Source organism: Ursus maritimus, unplaced genomic scaffold, assembly GCF_017311325.1.
Source record: "Ursus maritimus isolate PB19 unplaced genomic scaffold, ASM1731132v1 scaffold_14, whole genome shotgun sequence".
Classification (NCBI taxonomy): domain Eukaryota; kingdom Metazoa; phylum Chordata; class Mammalia; order Carnivora; family Ursidae; genus Ursus; species Ursus maritimus.
In genome coordinates, this window is record NW_024423786.1 from 67,251,551 (window position 1) to 67,268,718 (window position 17,168).

General features: G+C 49.4%; 1 protein-coding gene across 1 annotated transcript; it reads left to right on the plus strand.

Moving 5' to 3' along the window:
* The first annotated feature begins 10 nt into the window (after nucleotides 1–10).
* On the plus strand, nucleotides 11–10,391 carry CENPV (centromere protein V). Its single transcript, XM_040630086.1, has 5 exons — nucleotides 11–411; nucleotides 2,914–3,012; nucleotides 4,498–4,567; nucleotides 8,585–8,699; nucleotides 9,990–10,391. The coding sequence occupies exons 1-5, from the start codon at nucleotides 11–13 to the stop codon at nucleotides 10,112–10,114; spliced, it is 810 nt and encodes a 269-aa protein (XP_040486020.1). The 3' UTR covers nucleotides 10,115–10,391.
* The last annotated feature ends 6,777 nt before the right edge of the window (nucleotides 10,392–17,168 follow it).

The following is a 17,168-nucleotide window of genomic DNA, read 5'->3' on the forward strand; positions in this document are numbered from 1 at the left end:
TGCGGGAGCCATGCGGCGGGCGAGGAGCGGTGCGGCCGCCAAGCCACGCGGGCAGAAGCGGCCGGGAGCCTCCGGGACCCCCGCGGCCACCCCCGCGGCCCCCAGCGCCAGCCGCGCCCGGCGCTCCACGGGTCAGGCCGGGGGCGACAGCCGGGCGGCGGCGAGGCAGCCGTCGGCGAAGCGGCGGCCGAGGCAGTCGTCGCCGCGGGCCCAGGAGGCGGGCCCGGGACAGCCGCCGCCGGAGCTGCCGCTGCTCCCGCCGCCGCCGCCGCCACCGCCACCGCCGCCGACCCCCGCCACCCCGGCTGCCACTCTGCCCGACCTGGGCGACCAGCGGGAGCGCTGGGAGACGTTCCAGAAGCGACAGAGGCTCACCTTCGAGGGCGCCGCCAAGCTGCTGCTGGACACCTTGTGAGTGGGGCCGGGCGCGGGAGCCGGCGCCACGCGGAGCCCCTCGGTGCGGGAGCGGCTGTCGCGGCCCGGGCAGCTTTTCCGCCCTGCGTCTTTCCCGCACGGTGACCGACGCGTGGCCCGGTGTTAGCACCGGGCGCGTCCCTCATTCGCACGGCCGCGTGCCTTGGCTTTGGTGCCGGCGTGCGGCCCGGGACCGGACACGGCGCTGCGCCCCCGGAGCGCGTGGAGAGCCGCGCCGCGTCCTGGGACACAAAGGGTCTTTCTTGGGGACAGCCATCGTGCTCGGGACGCCGTCTCTCGTCTTGCGCGCCGAGGGCGCGGGGGCTTTCCCAGTGAGGAGAAGATAAACCCCGAGACTTTGCTCCTACCTGACTCGCTTTTTATATTTGCGCACGTGTTTTTTGGAGAGTGGGTGGGAGGGAGAAGTGGCGAGGGGGGAGAGAAGCTTGAATAGTTTTGAAGGCATCGGGAGGCAAGATTCCGTTATTGTTCCTGGCGCTCCCTGGGAGGGAGCGGAGTGCGGGGGAGGGGGTATTGATCCCGGGGAGAAGCGCGCGCAAAGAGATGCTGGGTATTCTGAACAGCCGCGGGTACCCACGAGGAGGGGGGAGAGGGGGAGGCCTTGATCTCCGCCGACTAACGCTCCCGGGTGGCTCGCTTTCGCGCTCCCCCAGCTTTGCTCCTGCAGGAGAAGCACCTCCATCCAGGTCCTTAGATGGCCAGGGGAAGATTTCAGAGTGTCCGGGATGTTCGAAATGAGCTGTTAACTCTGGCAGGGGCTGGCTTGTTTTTTCTCCAAATGTGATAGCAGCTAGATCCCTGTCCTGTAGAACACTTGTGCTACGGGGAAATATTTCAGTACCCCCATAATCTAGCTCTGCGTCCAATATTTTGTGAATTACAAAGAGCGATCAAGACTACAGGCAAAAACAAGGATAACCCAACACTTGCATAACAACCTGAGGGCTGGTTACTCCTTTTCTTGAACAAAAATGTTCTTTTGTCCTTAATCCCAAAATTCTCTTAGTTAGGATGAGTCTTCTCAGAGATAAAATACTTGGTTTCCTGTGTGATTCACTTTCTGATGTATCATCTTGGATTACGGGCTGAACATTTTTTTATATTCATCATTCAACATTTTTGAGCCCCTGTGGTGAGCCACCAGTTGCTAAGCGTAGGGAATATAAAGATTCTCAGAGATGTAAAACTCAAATTTGAACTGAATTTTTACTTTAAAACAAACTTGATAAATGCTCAAGAAAAAAGATTTTTAAATGTTGATAAAAGACAAGATTTTTTTTTTTTTACCTATCGGATTGGCGTGGATGCGTGCATTTATTTAAATAACCAAAACTCAGTCACTCAACTTATATGCAAAAAGAATATACAACTGCACTGTTTTTGTTAAAATATTATCGTACAGAAAGAAATCTGGAGGAATAAATAGCAAATAGTTAACTGTGGATCCCTCCGGGTGTGCAGATTATCGGAGACTTTGCTTTTTAACATTATCAAGTGTTGTAATGTCTTCATTGTTTTACAACGAGCACTATTTGTGTACGCAGAAAGGATTTTAAATACATCAAGTGAACCGATTCAACTTGTAAGGAAACAGGGAAAAACATTCAGTCTTAATAATCAAAAAAATGCAAATTAAAACTGCCGCAAGCTTCTTTCCGGTAATGGTGCTCGGGCAGGTGCAGGGAAATGTTTTCTCAGTACTGAGAAGCGTTCGGCCCCTTTGGAGCGCAGTTTGACATTTTTCAAACTTCACAATGTTCAACTGAGGGCCTGGCTTGTATTTGTTTTAAAAAGATTAAAATAGTACGTAATGTGTCCGTATAGCTCTGTAAAGAGTCCTGTATATGCAAAACCCTGGAGGGGAGTATGGCAGAATTCCAAGAGCCTTTCTCAGAAGGCTTTTCCAACCCATCAGACTCAGGTCCTCTCGTCTTACGTCTTCATAGCAGCCTGCACTGCCTTGATCACAGTCCCTAAGTATTGCTTGGGTACTTTGTTTGATGGCTGCATAAGGTTGGTAAGGCCAGGAACCGCGTCTGCCGTATTCTTTACTGCTCTCTCTCTCGCCCGTGCCTAGCTCGCAAAACATCTGAGTAGGTATTTGACATGTAAATAACAACGTTTGAGTTTTGGGATTAGGATCCTCCACCCAACTCCCATTGCCCATAGTTTCGGAACGTTTTATTCATGCAACTTAACGGAACATAAGAAATAGAAAAAAGAGAGGTCAGAGAAAAGAAGCCACTGAATCCTTTCTTTTATTTATTCCTTGTGTTTATTTAATTGCCCGTTCATTCTGAAAAGCAGAAATTCATGGGGCCGTCATGTAGAGAAGACTTTTGTCCCATCTTTCTTCCTTCTTCCAACAAGGAGGGAGAGAAAAAGCAGGAGCTTAAGGTGCTGAGGTCCTGCCCGACTATTCAGAAATCCTCATCGTTCAGATTTTTTTTTTTTCTTTTTCTTTTTGGTTTCATTCAGCGAATACCAGGGCCTGGTGAAACACACGGGGGGTTGCCACTGTGGAGCGGTTCGCTTCGAAGTTTGGGCCTCGGCCGACCTGCATATCTTCGACTGCAAGTGAGTGTTTTCTCTTCCCAAGGTGCTTGGAAGGACTTAAGAGCAGTGTCTGGGGAGTCAGGGTACCAATGCTACGGCGTCGGCCGGGAGCTGATAATTGTTGGTGTCAGGTGATGGGTATATAAGGGTTCTTTTTTTTTTTTTTTCCTCTTTTTTTTCCCCCTTCCGAATGTGCTAAATGTTTTCAATAATAAGCTTTCTTTATTTTTTTTTTAAGATTTTATTTATTTATTTGACAGAGAGAGACAGCCAGCGAGAGAGGGAACACAAGCAGGGGGAGTGGGAGAGGAAGAAGCAGGTTCCTAGCGGAGAAGCCTGATGTGGGACACGATCCTAGAACGCCAGGATCACGCCCTGAGCCAAAGGCAGACGCTTAACGACTGCGCCACCCAGGCACCCCTATAATAAGCTTTCTTTAAAACATGGGGGGGGAGGCTAAAAATAACTGGATCTGCTCTGTGTGTGTATGTGAGAGAGAGAGAGAGGACGTTCACTCCTCCAGCAGAGCCCTGGGGGACACCGAGTAGGGTCCTCTAGCTTCTGCCTTTCAGCATCACCCCACAGACCCTACCGTTGGTGGGTGGATGGGGCGTGGTGATGGCTGGACGTCGGTCAGCCCGGGCACTGAATGGAAAACCTTGGCTGGGCAAAGTCTTCGTAGGGGTTCAGAGTTGGGCGCAGGTGGAGGGGACATGAGCGGAGGGTGTGCACCCCGGGAAGTGTACCATGTTTCAGGCCCTCTGGCTCTGTTCCCAGGCAGATGCCCGGATCTGGGGAGGGATAGAACAAGGACAGTGACTTCTGAACCAAGAGTTAGCATAGACCTCATTGTTCGACAGGATCCAGTCCTTTCTGCCCCTAGCAGGTGTGGTCGCTGAAGTACACGTGAGTCATAAATACATGCGGTGGAATTGCTCCAATGGAGAACCGCCCGGGCTTCTAACAGCGGAGTCCAGATTGGAGCCCCAGCGCCGTGCAACAATTTGTTAGAGAATTCTGTACGCAATCAGCAATTGTTGTCAAGGCGGACTGAAAAGGGCATTTAGATGTAATTCTGAAGGTGATCATTCAGAGCCAGGCGTTCTGTGATTACAGAGGAGGGAAGCAGGAACCAGAAGCTTCCTTGCCCATTTTCGGTGTCAGGGTATCCCAGAGGCGTCGACTGTAGCTATGCCATACGTGTTTTGTAAGCGTCTCTAGAATCCAGCCGCTCCCTTCACTGTAGTAAACCAGGGGGCGGGGTGGGCAGCAGGGATGTGGTTGTGATGGGCCCGGTTTTCCGAGGGGTGTGTGGCCTTGACTGCCGAGCAGAGGCCCCAGGTGGCCTGTCCATCTGCCTGGGCTCCCCCTTCCCTGAATGGTGCCAAAAGGGGCTTCCCCTCCGGGGTCAGCCTCCTCTCGGGACGTGCTGGGTTGGGCCCGGTCGGGCCCTCGGAGGGTAGAGATGCTTGTTCACAACCTGGGAAGTCCGCTGTCTTTTTGTAGCTGCAGCATTTGCAAGAAGAAGCAGAACAGACACTTCATCGTCCCGGCTTCTCGCTTCAAGCTCCTGAAGGTTAGTGCTGAGAGCAGGCGTGACGAGCCCCTGGCCCACGGCAGGTGGCCCGTGGAGGGCAGGGTGGCTGGGAGCAGAGCGGGACCTCTGCCGGGGGCTCGACTGTCCTTGTCATCCTGGGTTTCACGTGTCTTTCTCAAAGGTTATGTTATTTTTCCCCTTTATATATTGGACGCATACTTGATATTACCGTGAAAACATTAAAAATAGAACCAAGAGGGGCGCCTGGGTGGCACAGCGGTTAAGCATCTGCCTTCGGCTCAGGGCGTGATCCCAGCGTTCTGGGATCGAGCCCCACATCAGGCTCCTCTGCTATGAGCCTGCTTCTTCCTCTCCCACTCCCCCTGCTTGTGTTCCCTCTCTCGCTGGCTGTCTCTCTCTCTGTCAAATAAATAAATAAAATCTTTAAAAATAAATAAATAAAATAAAAATAAAAATAGAACCAAGAAATAAATACGATCACCCAAATCCTATCAGCCAAAGGTAACCCCTGTTATATCTGGGTGTATATCCTTGTGTGTGATTTCCTACCTGGGTGAATACAGCTAAATAATAATAATTAATAATAACAATAATAAATAATAATAATAATGACGACATTGTCTATCAAAGTAGGATTTCACCTTTTGTTCTGTTCTATGACGAACTTTTATCTGTTCCCAATGAAGAATATATGACTTAAACAAATTTTTTTAACAGTGAATTCAAGATTTTGTTGAGGTACAGCCGACATGTAACATTACTAGTCTCAGGGGTACATCAGAATGATTCGGTGTTTGTATGTATTGCAAAATGATCAGCCCAATTAAGTCTAGTGAACGTCTGACACCATACGTAATTACAAAATAATTTTTTTTCTTGTGATGAGGACTTTTGAGATTTATTCTCTTAACAGCTTTCAAATACGCAACAGCTCACAACTGTGTTCTTACCTGTCGTCACCGTAATGTACACATTACATTTCCATGCCCACTTTATTTAATTTTTAAAGAATATTTTACTTATTTATCTGAGAGAAAGAGAGAGCGAGAGAGAGCACAAGTAGGGGGGAGGGGTAAAGGGAGAAGCCAGCTCTCCACTGAGCAGGGAGCCTGATGCGGGGCTCGATCCCAGGACCCCGGGGTCATGACCTGAGCCGAAGGCAGACGCTTCACCAACTGAGCCACCCAGGCGCCCCTCCAGGCCCATTTTATAATCGCAAGTTTGTAGCTTTTGATCTCCTTCACCCATTTTGCCCACCGCCCTCCTGGCTCTGGCATTAAAATGGGGAATTTAATGGCATGTGAATTATATACCAATCTAAAAAATCAAGTGCATGTCTAATACTACTGATGAATACTAAGAAACTGAAATTGAAACCATCATACCATTTCAAGTAATGCAAAGAAAATTAAATCGTTAGGTGTTCAGTTAACAACATACGTCCCCGATCTACGTACTGAGTATTACAGAAAGCTGATGACGTTACTGACAGACGTCATGTGTCTGTGGACTGGGAACCCCAACATTGTATCGATGTTCGTTCTCCCCAGATTGTGTGTACGTTTAATGCGATTTCTATCAAAATCCCAGGAAGGCTTTTGCAGGAATATACAAGATTACTATAAATTTTTTTAAAAGACTTATTTATTTACTTGAGAGAAAGAGAGAGGCTAAGCAGGGAAGGGGCAGAGGGAGAAAGATTCGCAAGCAGACTCCCTACTGAAAGTGGAGCCCGACTCGGGGCTCGATCCCATGACCCCAGATCATGACCTGAGCTGAAACCAAGAATCGGTGGCTTAGCCACCTGAGCCGCCCAGGTACCCCAAGATTACTGTAAAATTCATATGGAAATACACAGGCCCTAAAAGAGCTAAAATAATGTCCACAGAGAACAATGAAGTGGGAGAAAGTAAGTCCACTTGGTTTGAAAGCTTCTTATGGAACGGACGGTGGGGAGGTAGCCACTGAGACCCGGAGGCAGCTGGGAGGCTGCTGGGGTGGCCAGGTGAGAGGCGATGGGCACGTGGGTCCAGGTGGTGGTCATGGAGGGGGAAAGAAAACAGATGCTTGAGATTGGTGGAGTCAGGTGGCAGGTGCCCAGAATACCACGGGAATGGATGTCACTGAGTGACCTCCAGTGGTGAAGAAGCTGAAGTGTGGGGCAGCCCCTCACCCCCACTGCTCCCGATCGTTTCTTGGGGGAACGCATCCGATCAGAGAACTCTGGGTGGTTTAGGACCACTTAGCAAGAGTTCTTTGCTGCTTCTCTGGGTAATGGCTGTGGCATGAGAAGAGGCCCCTCAGAACCATTGTTACATGAGACACAGAGCTCCGGGGGCCTTTCTCTCCTGCGGTGGTGGGAGGCAGGCTGCGGGAACAGTGTGAGAAGGTCTAACTCTGCTAAGGACCTCCACCCCTGGCCCTTCGGCCACCCAGTTTCTCTCTTTGGAAGCCACTGTTTCTTGGGTGTTTCTTTATAAATACATACGTAAACAAACATATGCATATATATATATATATATATATATATATGCACATATCAGGATACATCCTTTTTCAAAAAATAGAAATGGTAAAAAATAAATAGAAATGATAATATACTACACAAATTATTTTAATACCTTGCTTTTTCACTTAACGTTTAACCTTTGAGGTTGTTCCATATTAGTATTTGGAAGTAGAACTGTCTCTCACTCTCTCTTTTTTTTTTTTTTTTTAAGATTTTATTTATTTGGGACACCTGGGTAGCTCAGTGCGTTAAGCATCTGCGTTCGGTTCAGGTCCTGATCCCAGGGCCCGGGGAGCCTGCTTCTCCCTCTGTCTGCTGCTCCCCCTGCTTGTGCTCTTTCTCTCTCTCTGACAAATAAATAAAATCTGAAAAAAAAAAAAAAAAGATTTTATTTATTTATTTTTCAGAGAGAGCAAGGTGGGGGGGGTGCGGAGGGAGAGGGAGAGAGAATCTCGAGCAGACTCCGCACCGAGAGTGGAGCCCGGCATGGGGCTTTGATCTCATGACCCTGAGTCATGACCCTGAGTCATGACCTGAGCTGAAACTGAGAGTTGGGCGCTCAACCAGCTGAGCCACCCAGGCTCCCCGAACTGTCTCATTCTTTTTAAAAGTTTCAGAGTGTCCCAATTTCATGAGTGTCCATCAGTGCTTTGGCCAGTCTTCTATTGACGGGTGTTTTCAGTTTTTCCCATCTTAGCCTTGTGTTAAACAGTGTTAGAATATCTGTATACGTGTCATTGGATGCATGTGGAATTTTCATTATTGCCAAATTTTACCAATTTATATTCCCATGACTGACATTTGAGAGCATACGTGCGTCCACGTGCTCAGTACCAAGTTAACCAACCCTTACTTGTGCCCACCTGACGGCAAGAAGAAAAACAAAACAAAAAAACCCCTCCTTGCCGTTTCTGAGTGGGCATATCATTTCATAGCTCAAAGAGTGGTTGGTTTTCCTTCTCCTCTGTCACTTTGCCCAGTTTCCCATTTATAGCCTCCATTAAGGAAATTAGCCCTGTGACCGTGATGTCTGGCAAATATTCTCTTCCTGGTTTGTCCTTCGTACGTGAACTCAAGCACAGCCAACAGGTGTCTTCAGATCTCGAGCAGTGCCGTTCGGGGACGTGGAGAGCCCGTCCCTAGGGTGACCTGTCTCCCCTTGCAGGCCTAGGAGGCAGGCATTTTCATTTTCACTCCGGACACGGACAGGACGCGCTGTCTTGCCGTGGAGCTGGGACAGCTGGAGGCCGAGTCGTCCCGCGTGCACTTGACAGAGAGAAGCCACGAGCCGCCGTGCTCTGGACTGACGGGGCTCTGGGCAGCGTACGTGGTGTCTGTCCTCGAGACGCCTCTGTCTCTGGGGGAGGTTGGACATGGCTTCATAACCCTGAGAGCCCTACGGAAGGGCGTCCCCTCCCCATGGAGCCTTTTAAAAGATTTAATTTTTTTGATGACCAAAAAAAAAAAAAAAAAAAACCAACCCTCTTTGTAAAAGGAGAGCATCTGTTTCGCCTGTTCCCCCGCAGGGAGCCGAGAGCATAACCACATACACCTTCAACACGCACAAAGCCCAGCACACCTTCTGTAAGAGGTGCGGCGTCCAGAGCTTCTACACGCCGCGCTCCAACCCCGGAGGCTTCGGTAAGTGAGGGGGGCGGCCGCCCGCGCGGGGGGCACGGACACCTGCGGCCGCTCTGGCTTCCTACCCGATCCTGCCCGGCTTGCCTCTAGCTTGGCCGGCCCGCGCACATGGGGTCATGGAAGAACAGCGCTGTTCAGCAACGGTCTTTTGCGATGACGGGATAGAAGATTGGCTCTGGTCACCCATCGAGATCCTGCCTGCCTTTGCTGGTGGCTGGGGGCTGACATTGAGGGGTGGACAGAGAGGGGATGGGCCTGGGGGGTGGGTGGGGGCAGGGTGGTCGGGGAGGGAGTTTTCACCCCGAGGATGGTTCAGGGAGTGAAGGAGGCAAGAGTGAGGAGTGTTGATGACGCCATTAAAAAAGATTCTGCTTAAAAAAAAAATTTTTTTTCAGTGTATTTAAAATATAAACCGTGAGAATCCCCAAGCCCCTCCTCTTCAGGTCCAACTTGGATCTGAGCCGGGAAAATAGCCCTCAGATGGTTGTTCAGAAGGATACCAATTGCGGTAGCAGTCAAGGAATCTTGTTTCCTTTTTTTTTTCTTTTTAAGATTTTATTTATTTGTCAGAGAGAGAGAAATAGAGAGCACAAGCAGGGGGCGCGGCAGGCAGAGGGAGAAGCAGGCTCCCCACTGGGCAAGGAGCCCGATGCGGGACTCGATCCCGGGAACCCTGGGATCATGGCCGGAGCCAAAGGCAGATGTGTAACCCGACTGAGCCACCCAGGCGTCCCTAAAATAAAAATTTTAAAGCAACCTCTACAACGAACGCAGGGCTCGAACTCACGACCCTGAGAGCAAGAGCCCGTGCTCTATGGACTGAGCCAGGCAGGTGCCCCTCCCCCGCCCCACTTCTTCAGCAGCTGCTGTGCGTCCTCAGCTGCCACCCGAGAGGCCTTGCTGCCCGCCTTGAGAATCAAGACAGGCTTTTGGAAAGTAGAAAATCCTATAAAGGTGGGCAGGTGTTTAATACTTAGAAAGTTCTATCGAAACCCCGGACAAGCCGTGAATTCCTCAGGCTGCCCCTCAGAGGTTGTTTGAGGCCTGAACCTTGGCACTTTGTGCTCTCAGCTCGGTACCGAGTGCCGTCCAGCCCTGGCGGCCCTGGCTTGGGAAGTGTGCCCCCCACGCGACAGGAAGGAAGGGGAGCCGGGAGCTGACGTTGTGGGGTCGTGAGCTTGAACGGTGATCGCTGTCGATGCCTGCCCCTGTGGGTTTGTCCGTGGGCCAGCGCAGTACCTGGCCTCGTTCATACCCAGGACCTTCTGTTGTCTGTGTCACCTCCCCCAGGAATCGCCCCACATTGCCTGGATGAGGGCACCGTGCGGAGCGTGGTCATTGAGGAGTTCAATGGGACCGATTGGGAAAAGGCCATGAAGGAGCACAAGACCATCAAGAACATGTCTAAGGAGTGAGCTCCCGCTTCTCCCTCCCCGGAAAGGAGGCCCGGAGGGAGCCGGCCGCCGTGCTGGCCCCGCCGCGCGCAGGGGGTGCCCGCGGGCGTGGCTGACCCAGGCCGCTGGTCCCGCCGGTCCCCGGCCGCCCTGCTGTCCACAGTTTGCTCAGCTAGCAGCTTCTTTACCAGCTCTTTGTCCTTTCAGCCCAGATTTTGATGTAGGCTTGTCGACATCCTTTCCCTTCTCAACTTTTGTGTGATCTTTTAGAAAAATAAATATTTTTAACATGAAAGCAGTTACTGTGGTCTGTCATTTTCTCTGCGCTTTGATTTTGGTTCCGAGGCCAGACATTTCATCGCAGGTATTTGTTCACCGCTGTTAAAATGTTTGCAAACAAACTGGCGGGGAGAGATGAGAAAACAAATGAATCGTCAGGAAACACATAAGATGGTGCGTGGTTGAAAGCCACGTGAATTGTGAAGATACGAGCCCGAGGAGTTCCGAGGAGAGAGAGGGCTGGTTAGGGAAGAATTGGACTATCACTGGAGTCTCTCTCTCTCTCTCTCTCTCTTTTTTTTTTTATGGTAAATCCGCTTCTGATTTTTTTTTTTTTAGTTGGGGTCAAATACCCATAGCATGAAATTGACCATCTTAACCTTCTTCTTCTTCTTCTTCTTTTTTTTTTAAAGATTTTTAATATATTTGAGAAAGAGAACATAAGCAGGGGGAGAGTGGCAGAGGGAGAGGGAGAAGCAGGCTCCCCGCTGAGCAGGGAGCCCAATGCGGGGCTCGATCCCAGACCCTGGGATCATGACCTGAGCCAAAATCAAAAGTCGGAGGCTTAACTGGGCCACCCAGACACCCCAGTTTATGGAATATTCTATGTCCTTTATTGTCATTTTAACAGTCTTCCCAGCATCTTCACCAGGAGTAGATTTTGTCTCAGGAAACCACGTTCTTGGCTCATCCGTGAGAAGCAGCTCCTCGTCCATTCAAGTTTTAGCATGAGATTGCAGCCGTTCAGTCCCAGGTTCAGGGTCCACTTCCAGTTCTCTTGCTGTTTCCACCACATCTTCAGCGACTTCCTCCACTGAAGTTTCGAACCCCCCGAAGTCATCCATAGGGTGGGAATCAACTTCTTCCAGACTCCTGTTCATGTAGATATTTTGACTTCTGCCCGTGACTCACAAATATTCCTAATGGCACCTAGAATGATGAATCCTTTCCAGAAGGTCTTCAATTTACTTTGTCCAGATCCATCAGAGGAATCACTGCCTATGGCAGCTGGGGCCTTATGAAGTGTATTTCTTAAATAAGACTCGAAGGTTGAAATGACTCCTTGATCAACAGCCTGCAGAGTGGATGGTGGGTTAGCAGACCCGACACGACATAAACCTCCCTGTCCATCTCCATCAGCGCTCCGGAGTGACCAGGTGCATTGTCAACGAGCAGTGATATTTTGAAAGCAATCTTTTTTTTCTGAGAATTAAGTCTCAATGTTGGGCTTTAAATATCCAGTAAATTATGCTGTAAACCGATGTGCCGTCATCCAGGCTTTGTTCCGTTGACAGAGCACAGGCAGAGTAGATCTAACATAGTTCTTTAGGGCCCTAGGATTTGGGGAGTGGCCAGTGAGCACTGACTTCAGCGTAAAGCCATCAGCTGCTCGAGCCCCTAGCAAGAGTGTCAGCCTGTCCTCTGAAGCTTTGAAGCCAGGCTTTGACTGCTCCTCTCTAGCTGTGGAAGTTCTGGATGGCGTCTTCGTCCAACAGGAAGCTGTTTCATCTGCGTGGAGAATCTGTTATTTAGTGTAGTGGTTCAGTGTAGCGTATTATCTTCATGAAGATCTAGAATCTTCCGGAGAACTTGCTGCAGCTTCTACGTCAGCCCTTGCCGCTTCACCCTGCACATTTGTGTTACAGAGACGGCTTCTTTCCTTAACCCTCCTGAACCAACCTCTGCTGACTTCAGACTTTTCTCCCGCAGCTTCCTCACCTCTCAGCCGTCACAGAATTGAAGAGCATCGGGGCCTTGCTCTGGGTGAGGCTTTGGCTCAAGGGAATGTTGGGGCTGGTTTGACCTTCTGTCCAGGCCGCTAACCCTTTCTCCACGTCAGAGCCTGCTTTGTTACCATTCGTGTGTTCACTGGAGTGGCACTTCTCATGTCCTTCAAGAACTTTCGCTTTGCGTTCACAACTTAGCTCACTCTTTGGTGCCAGAGGCCCTGCGCTCAGCCTGGCTCAGCTTCTGAGACGCCTTCCTCACCAAGTTCAGTCCTTTCTAGCTTTTGATTTCAAGGGAGAGACATGCGACTCTTCCTCTCTCTTGAACGCTTACTGGCCATGGTAGGGTTATTACTTGGCCTCATTTTAATATTGTGTGTCAGGGACTAGAAAGGCCCAGAGAGAGGGTGAGAGATGGAATGGCCAGTCATTAAGCATCAGAACATCCACAACGTGTATTGAGTTCACCATCTTACACGGGCACGGTTTGTGGTTGTCCCAAAATAATTATGGTGGTGATATCGAAGATCGCCGATCACAGATCACCATAGCAAATATCGCAGTAATGAATCTTTTTTTTTTTTTAAAGATTTTATTTATTTATTCGACAGAGATAGAGACAGCCAGCGAGAGAGGGAACACAAGCAGGGGGAGTGGGAGAGGAAGAAGCAGGCTCACAGCGGAGGAGCCTGATGTGGGGCTCGATCCCAGAACTCCGGGATCACGCCCTGAGCCGAAGGCAGATGCTTAACCGCTGTGCCACCCAGGCGCCCCACACAGTAATGAATCTTTTAAAAAAATCTATAGGGGCACTGGGGTGACTCGGTTAAGCATCTGACTCTGGCTTTGGCTCAGGTCATGATCGCGGGGTCGTGGGATCGAGCCCCATACTGGGCTCCACGCTCAGCACGGAGTCTGCTTGAGATTTCTTTCCCTCTGCCTCTCCCCCCACTCTCTTTCTCTCTCTCAAATAAATAAATCTTTTAAAAAATCTATTATAATTACCTTTCTAAATTTTCTATGGTTATTGGGTCTGTTCTCTTTTAGTTCTAAAGTGCATTTTAGTCATACAGCATTCCATGAATGAGGGGCCCTGCCGCTGGCTATAATCCAGCTCTTGTCCCCTGCCTATTTCCTAGTCTCAGAGGTGGGCCGGCCAAGGTGTGCTGCAGTGTGAGTGTGGAAGGGGATTTGGAGGTGACCACCTGTTAGGGACAAGCTCAGTTGGAGAGCATTTTTTACTTCACAAGGGAACAGCGTGAGGCTTTCCGGTGGAAGGGAACAGCCACCATCAGTGTGTCCTGGGGTCCAAACCCCACACAGAGCCTGGCTTATCCCGCTTCCCTCCCACCCCTGCCTTGCAGCTGGCGCTGAGCTTCCTGCTACACGGGTGTCCCTCCCTCCTGGGAACCCCGATGATGCAGGGCTGTGCGGCCTGATGCTGAGTCCTGGGAAGATTAAAAAGTACTGGTTTTCCTTAATCTTGCAGTGATGCAACCCCAGATTTTATGGACTTGAAACGCTTGGGCCCTATTTATGACACGATGATGGTAGAGTTCAGCGGTAGTGCAAAATTGATGAGGAAGTCATCCATTTCCTGCAGGTTTTCAATCTTGTTGCCATGGACTTGCATTAACATCTCATAATTTTTTCCGTCTTTTCCATTTTTGTGGCTACAATATCCATTCTGTTCCTAATAATAACATTTGCGTGTTCCCCTTTTCCGAATTGGCTCTGCCGGGTGTTGGCTTATTTGATTTTTCAAAGAAGTCTTATTTACCTTTCCACTAGCTTTTTATTTTTCTCTTTCATCTGTATTAAATTCCTCTTGCTACTTTTGCTTGGTTTATGTTGTTGATTTCCTTAAACTGAATCACATAGTTCACTAATTTCAATCTTCTTAAAAAACAAAAGAGTACAACTTACCGGAATATAGGTCCCGTACAAAGTGTAATTTTTTAAAAAATATTTTATTTATTTATTTAAGACACAGAGAGACAGCACAAGCAGGGGGATCGGCAGGCAGAGGGCGAGGGAGAAGCAGGCTACCCACTGAGCAGGGAGCCCGATGCAGGGGCTCGATCCCAGGACCCCAGGGTCGTGACCTGAGCTGAAGGCAGATGCTTAACCCACTGAGCCACCCAGGCGTCTCACAAAGTGTAATTTTTATTAACTTCTAGATAATTTGTAATTTTCTCTTGATCTGGAGGTCATTTTGGAGAATGTTTCTTGGTTTCTAACTGGAGTTTTTTGGGTCATTTTATAAACTTATTGAAAGCTATCTTTAAAAAAGATTGTATTTATTTATTTGAGAGAGAACGCATGCGAGAAAGCATGGGAGGGTAAGGGACAGAGGGCAATGGAGCAGCAGACTCCCCGCTGAGTAGGGGGCCCATGGGGCTCGATCCCAGGACCCTGGGTTCATGACCTGAGCCGAAGACAGATGCTTAATGGACTGAGCCACCCAGGCGTCCCAAATAAACTCTTAAAAAAAAAAAAATCAAGTGAAGAGCTTGGATTTCTGAGAGAGTCTGTTGCATGGATCTGGCTACTGTGATATTTGGTGCGTATCTTCTCGTGGAGTGACTCTGGTACCGTTCTGAAATATCCCCCATTGTTGAAGGTTGAACGCTTTTAGTTGCTTGGACATGTGTTGTCACTCTTTTTGTGTGTCTTTACTTGGTACATGGTGGATGACTCATCCTTTTATTTTTAGCCTCTTTGTCACTTCTAGATGCTACATTTTGTTTTCGAACTCAGTTTTGGTAGGGAAAGTAGCCCATTCAGGGTTTTCATTTATTTATTTATTTTTAAATTAACTGATACCTGCTTTGATTATTTTTGTATCATTTCCACTGTATTTGTTACATTTTATGCTTTGTTTCCTGTCTTTTGTTTTTCTTCTTACTTTGCAGGCTTGTAAGTTTCTCTTCATTTCCTCTTTTCTCCTTCGTGAATGGGGCTTCTACACTGTTCAGGGCTGCAGCTGGTGCCCTTTCCTGTCCCAAAAACCCAGACGGAGCCCCGGACTTGTCTATGTCTTCAAGATGCTTCTCCTCCAGAGCTTTCCCTTGCACCCAGAGGAGACCTTTGCAATATTTTTATCCCCTCCCCCACTTGAAATCTAGGATTTTGCAGCACACGTGTGCATCTTTTTTTTTTTTTTAAAGATTTTATTTATTTATTTAACAGAGAGAGAGCACCAGCGGGGGGCGCGGGGGCGAGGAAGAGGGAGAGGGAGAAGCAGGCTTCCCGCTGAGCAGGGAGCCTGGCGGGGCGCCTTCCCAGGACCCTGAAATCAACCAACTGAGCCACGCAGGCGCCCCCGTGTTTATCTTTTTTAAAAAAATCACAGCTGGCTAGAATATGGTGAGCCCTTCTGATGCACTGACTCAAGTCTCTTTCAGATTATGTAAATTCTCCTTTCTTTTCCCCCATCTGTAACTATTTCTCCTTCTGGAACTCCCATTATTCACACGTTAGGTCTCCTGAATTTTTTTTTTTCCCCTAAGATGTATTTTTCAAGTCCCTTTTCCATCACGATTTCCATTTCTGAGCTAACTGCCCTCTGGGTTCTGAGGTATGTCTTCTGCCCGATATTCCAGATTTCTAACATGGCCACTCCTGAGAAACATCCTTTTTTTGTCTGGGGCAGGGCCTAATCTCTTGCTGTTGTTTTTGATGAAGTCTCCCATTAACTGCTCCTTCGGAGAGGGCTGCCCACTGCGGGGCGGGACTTCCTTTCCTGGGAGCCCCCTTGGGAGAGGATTCCCCTTTCGGACTGGGTCTGCTCACCCTTGGTCTCCAGCCGCCGCAAAGCAGTGAGCGGTGGGAGGACAGGTGGTTTCTGCTCTTCTGGGCCAGGGCTGAGAACTGGCAAAGCACCGGCCCTCTCTGAAGCCAGTGTGAGGGGCCTGCAGGTCTCTCTGACACGGGGTAATGCTCTCCCAGCCGCAGAGAGCAGAAGAAGCTCACCGGCCCTGAACCAGCCAGCCTCCCAGGGCTCTGGACTAGTAGAGACAGCCGCTTCCCAGGGAATTCTTAGTTAGTTGAGATCTTGTGTGTGTGTGTGTGTGTGTGTGTGTGTGTGTGGTTGGCCCCTTCCTTCCTTCCTCCCCTTCCTTCCTTTTTTTCTTGCCCTGCTACTTGAAGAAACCACGAACATCTGATCTTTGCTCTAGGCTTCAGGGCTGCTGTACAGTTTCGCAGCTTGTTAACTATACAAGTGCGTGGCTCAGTTGGCGGAGTTGGTAGTCGGCGCTCCTCTCACCCTGTCACCCAGCTAGCTGTTTGTGCTCTGGTGAAGGCGTCTGTCTGCCTGGGGGAAGGGCTGCATTCTGACAATGTGCACAGAGGCATTCTTGCCAAATGTCCCCAGGGCTACGCTGCCCTCGGAGGGTACCTTTCCCTAACCTGAGCGCAGACGCTATTCCAGGGTGGCTTTGAGGGGCATCCTTGCCTCCGGTGCTGCTGTCCAGTGCTCTCTCCAGGCACCACAGAGAACCTAGCTCTGTTCCCATGGGGAACCCCGAGGGGAGCCGGCAGCCTCTCAGGAGCCCCAGGCTCTGCAATGCCCCGAGGGTGCTGGGATGGAGAGAGCCAGGGAGGGGGAGCTTGCCCTCCAGCATGGGGGACCAGAGTCAAGCTCCGGGCACCAGGAAATAAAAACGTTGGTTTGTTTTCATTTCCACCTAGACTTTTACTTAACTTATTCACACCCCCCCCCAAAAAACGCCGGCATGTGCAATAAAACAAAAGCAGAAAACAACTCCAATCCGACCACTCTGAAGCAACAACTATTGATGATTCTACAGAGCTTTCTAACTTCTCAGATTTGAAAGTGTGTTTGAATAGGGAATATATGTGCATGTTATAACATTCAACGGGGACAAACAATGATCTCCGCCCCCAATTTCCGTTTTCAGACAAGTACTGTTACCAGAAATATCCCATTTATTTACACACAATTGGATGTGTAGACATGTGTATGTATTTTTCCCCACAAATGGTTGCATTTCCAAACAGTTCTGGCTTCTAGCTTTTTTCCAGTTCATAGTACACCTTGGTGA

Bases quoted from the DNA above. Each gene is read 5' to 3' on its own strand.
- CENPV (XM_040630086.1), top strand. From the start codon at position 11: ATGCGGCGGGCGAGGAGCGGTGCGGCCGCCAAGCCACGCGGGCAGAAG. The intron at 3,013-4,497 runs GTGAGTGTTTTC...GTCTTTTTGTAG, and splicing joins CTGCATATCTTCGACTGCAA to CTGCAGCATTTGCAAGAAGA. The intron at 4,568-8,584 runs GTTAGTGCTGAG...GTTCCCCCGCAG, and splicing joins CTCGCTTCAAGCTCCTGAAG to GGAGCCGAGAGCATAACCAC.